The sequence below is a fragment of the Notothenia coriiceps genome, unplaced genomic scaffold (assembly GCF_000735185.1).
Source record: "Notothenia coriiceps isolate Sejong01 unplaced genomic scaffold, NC01 NC01_scaffold00023217, whole genome shotgun sequence".
Lineage (NCBI taxonomy): Eukaryota > Metazoa > Chordata > Actinopteri > Perciformes > Nototheniidae > Notothenia > Notothenia coriiceps.
In genome coordinates, this window is record NW_011355918.1 from 1 (window position 1) to 5,100 (window position 5,100).

At 41.8% G+C, this 5,100-nt stretch overlaps 1 protein-coding gene across 1 annotated transcript; it reads left to right on the forward strand.

Moving 5' to 3' along the window:
* The first annotated feature begins 909 nt into the window (after window positions 1–909).
* On the forward strand, window positions 910–1,797 carry tcima (transcriptional and immune response regulator a). Its single transcript, XM_010781408.1, has one exon. It carries the CDS (start codon window positions 1,012–1,014, stop codon window positions 1,312–1,314), a length of 303 nt encoding a protein of 100 aa, XP_010779710.1. The 5' UTR covers window positions 910–1,011; the 3' UTR covers window positions 1,315–1,797.
* Window positions 1,798–5,100: the final 3,303 nt, after the last annotated feature.

The following is a 5,100-nucleotide window of genomic DNA, read 5'->3' on the forward strand; positions in this document are numbered from 1 at the left end:
AGGTGTATATCAGTATGTAGTGTCTCTACTTTAAAGAGTCCTCTCCTGCTGATGTTCAGGTGTATATCAGTATGTAGTGTCTCTACTTTAAAGAGTCCTCTCCTGCTGATGTTCAGGTGTATATCAGTATGTAGTGTCTCTACTTTAAAGAGTCCTCTCCTGCTGATGTTCAGGTGTATATCAGTATGTAGTGTCTACACTACATGGTGTACTTCTACTCCACTCCATGTATTTAATCCCTTTAGTTACTTTACAGATCTGGATGAATGATGTGAAATCTAATCAAGTGTTAAATCAGACTTTAGTTCCACCTGGAGTAAATTCACAAGCTACCCTGCAGTATACAAAGTCATTCAAACTAGCTGCACCTTTACCAGCTTTGAGAACACTTTCATGATCAATCATTATAAAACATATCATATCTATTATTCTGAAATGGACCAATCTGCACAATGACTACTTTTACTGTCACTACTTTCACTATATTTTGATGAGAATACTTTTCTACTTTTACTTGAGGACCATTTTGAATGCAGGACTTTTACTGTAACAGAGTATTCCTACACTCTGGTACTTCTACTTTTACTCAAGTACAAGATCTGAGTACTTCTACTTTTACTACAAGATCTGAGTATGAGTACTTCTACTTTTACTCAAGTGCAAGATCTGAGTAGAGCCTTCTTCTACCTATTACTTGAGTAACATTTTTGAATGCAGGACTTGTAACAGAGTATTCTTACACTATGTTTATTCTACTTTGATCTGAATACTTCTCCCACCTCTAATAACATGTGCACTCTTTGTTTACTGAAGTGCTATGTTATGTGTGTACCAAGGGGCGGGGCCTGTCTGCAGGAGGTTCACCCGGCGCAGAGCTCCTCCCCTTGGCTGAGAGTATAAAGCTTCTCCGCTGCATATCCCCAGCACTCACTAAGCCTCTTATCCAGCCTATAGCAACCTCTCTCCCGGTGCAGTAGCAGCATCTCCTCCTGCAGAGTCTGAAGGACCACCATGTCCTCTTACGCGTCATCGGAGTGCCGCCGCGTGAGCCCCTCGGTTCACGGCAACACATTCGCCACCGCGCACCGGAAAAAAGCCGTGGGGAACATCTTTGATAACGTCAACCAGGACGCGCTCATGAGGCTGTTCCAGAAGACGGGCGACATGAAGGCGGAGGAGCGCGTGCGGAGCATCTTCTCCTACACACAGGACCCCGAGGAGACGAAGCGCGCGCTCATGGCTCTGAAGCAGCGCAAGAAGGACAAGTTCCTGCAGATCGCGGGCATGCTGCGGAACCTGCTGCAGATGCGCTGATCTGACGCTTCCACTGGACCAACTGTGTCATGAATGTTGGAAACTCTTACCCTGATCACCTCTCTTACCGGGTCACCTTTCTTACCTGGGTCACCTGCAGCGAAGGAGGTGCACGCGCAGCCCTGCCGCCTGGAGCGCACCGTGCCGCGCGCAGTTTGCCGCTCCACAGACGCGACGGAGGAGCGTCTTGCCTTACCGCGTTGGAGCATGACTTCTGGGAATATAGAAATATAAAGAGCATGCATGCAAACTTCCCCTGGAACTTGAACGCATCGCTGTGGATGCTGGGGAGCGCGCGCTGCTGGAGGCGCGTGCAGAAACAGACTGAGATACCTGCAGCTGCCTCCTGAACACATGCCTTCTCTCTCTCTGAACTCTCATTAGTGGCCACTGATGTGTTTGTGTCACAATGTTTTTGCATTGATAATGTTCCTTTGTTTTGCAATTTTGTAATAAATTATTCCGTTTTGTACAAGAAGTGAACCCTTGTTTGTCCTCTTTGAACAACAGGTTGTTATAAAGTATTACTGCTCATTACGGCAGATTGTATTAGGTTGATAACATCCTGGTTTTATTTAGATTACTGGCAGCACAGGCTGGATTCTGGTTATAATGCTCAAACAATATGTTGAATGGTATCCTTTATTACCTGAGGATTAAAGAGGCATCAAACCATGAGGACGGTCTGTAGAAAACAACACAATAACACAATGTTAATAAAACATAAGGACAGGATTGTAAACATGCCACAACAAAGTAATCATCTTCAAATTCTGGCTTAAAAAACACATTTTGATCCATGTCAAGTGTTTGGACGTTTAAGGAACAATGAGGCATCAAGATGGACTGCTTGAAATGCCAAAATAAACCTATTTCCCGGAATAGTATTGGAAGAAAAAACAGCAGAGGAGGCATGTAGCAAAAAGGTGTAAATAATTCAAAATCTGGAGAAAAAAAAGTGACCTGTTATCATTGAAAAATACATCTTATATCTCAGTGTATTATACGATGTGGTTTGGACCTCTTTCAAGGGTTAGTGAGGCTTCAAAACATGCAAAAAAAACAACACAAATAACAAATGTTCTGGCATATTAACAAAGAAAGGACAGGACTGTAAGAGTAGAACAAAAAAGGTGGGATAATCTTCTAATTCCGGCTCAAATTTGGACTTGTTTTCACAAAGAATGCAGTTTGTTTTCGACATACAACTCGTTTTAGGTCACAGATGTTTGTTGTTCATTCAGGGAAACCCCTCTCCAAATAAAAATAGCAAACAAAAGGACAGTTGACCTCATTCCTGGGGCGTTACATGGATCTAGAAACATGTCAAGTCATGAAATCTAGGAGTAAATGTGGAAATAAAACGGCACATTTCTGCATGTTTTGTATGTCGCAGCAGAAGGGAGTATTTATGAGGATGTGGTTAACCTTTGTTGGGTTTCCCTCACAGCAGCAGACCAGCGAGAACCAGTTCAGTTCAGATAGGAGGGAGGGGGGGTAGATAAAAGGAGGAAGGGAGTGTGTGTGTGGCCGTCTCTCCACGCTCTGAGATAACAGCGTCTGAGTATCGGTACTCATTAGTAACTCCCAAAAGCAACTCCTCTACGTCGATATTTACACATCTTATCATAACCTGCTTTTATGTAGAATTATTTCTATATTTTACTGCGTTTGATTTCCTCACATTTCAGTATGTTACACTATGTATAATGTTGCATGCTGGGTAAGGCAAATTCACTTATAGAACATTACATGAAGGCATTTAGAAAAACATTTTATTATGAAATGCATTCAGAAAGAAAATAAATACCAAAAGAAAACATAATTTAAAATACAAGAATAAAGGGAGAGTGAAGGGTTACAGCTGTCGGATTTAAATGTAGTATTTTGTATTATTATTATAATTGTGTATATACTGTATAGGAATTCAGCTACTGTGTGAAAATGCTCCCTCTTAGTCGCTGCCTTCTGACTGTTTCAACTCATTCAGCTTTTATTTTTTAATTAGCAAAAACCTGCTTTCTATGAATCGATGTGAGACGACCAAGGCACAGAAACACAATGTGTGTGTGTTTATCCTCCACAAATCGTATCAGACACACACTTCTACGTTAAGGCGTAACTACAGGTCATAAAACACGGTGTCTGCAGTGAGAGCTGAAAACACCACGACGCTCTGCATCCTAAACATCGTCTGTGCTCACAATACAGAGTTATATTTCATGACACTGTCTTGTTAGCTCTGAGTGTGTTTCAGTGTGTGTGTGTGTGCGTGTGTGTGTGTGTGTGTGTGTGTGTGTGTGTGTGTGTGTGTGTGTGTGTGTGTGTGTGTGTGTGTGTGTGTGTGTGTGTGTGTGTGTGTGTGTGTGTGTGTGTGTGTGTATGTTAATCTGCGCTGTGATAGTCCCTCTCCCTGCCGGTTGGAACCAGTTCCTGTGTGTGGTGCATGACGCTCCTCTCTTTTCAGTCGCCTGGGGAACAGGAAGTGTGAATAACCGCTGATGACATCACTCAGGGAGACATGTCATCTGTGGACCTGTCTCACTCTTTTATCACTCTTTATTACCTCCTGTGTCTCCAGTAGGCTACTTTGGTGTTGTATTTTAGGGATTCTGTTAAATATAATTTTTACATTGTACTATTATTTTCAGCCCTGTAAACGACCGTGTTACAGTCCTATGGTTGTGTGTACCAATATAGCCTACAGTAAATAAACCTATACAAGGTATAAAGATAGCATATATTATACACTACACACACATATACATAAATACATACGTACATACATAGTACATACATACATACATACATAGCCTACACATACATACATTTACTGTCTACATTCATGTACCCACATACACTATATTCATATATTCATACGTGTATATACATATTCGTACGGCTATACTGTGTATACATACGTAAATGTACGTATACATGCATGTATGTCTACATACGTATATCCGTAGTGCGTCCCATATGTCAGAATGAACATGAGTACCTTGATGGTGTTTTCATAACGGTTGAAAAGTTAGGTGACGCTGGAGACTCAACGACCGCCATCGGGCTACGTGACGGGAGTTGCTCGGGGAACACATACCTACAAATACAAATATACGTGTGTTTTTCTATATTTATTAAACATAAAACTACACTGCTCTGAGGATTTGCTACAGCTAGCTAGCACTGCAGCCGGGTGTGATTTGAGACGGACGGCAGGTTTTTTTTACACGTTTGCTTGATTTTCTAGCATTGGAGAGTGCTGTGTTTTGCCCATCTATATATCCAGCATTAGACAACATCCAGAGCTGTACCATCTCATATAGTCTATGATAATACGAAAACTGTTTGGCCATAATATGCCAACAAACTCCTGTATCTGGTCCTTTAGCTGGACTTCCTGTCGTGCGGTTTTTGGTCCAAACGGAAGCTGATTCAAAATATGTATCACACTGTTTTGAGGATCATTTCTCCATTAACTCTAATAGTAAATCATAGACTTGTAATGGTCAGTTGAGTGTCATAATCCAAACAATTTTAAGGGTCTTATTCCAAGAAACGTTGAGCAGCTGGCTGACGGTAACCGCCCCCACTTGTTTAAAAATACCTTTAATATAACCGGGTAATCAAAGCTCGATCTGGCATTGTGTGCTGGGCGGGAATATAAACATGTATCACTGGCTCTCCAGTTTTACACCTCCTCCGTCAGGAGAGCGGCTGCAGCTCGATTTAGGGACACATAGGCTACAAGATACAAATAGAGAGAACAGAGTAGAATCCTTTATT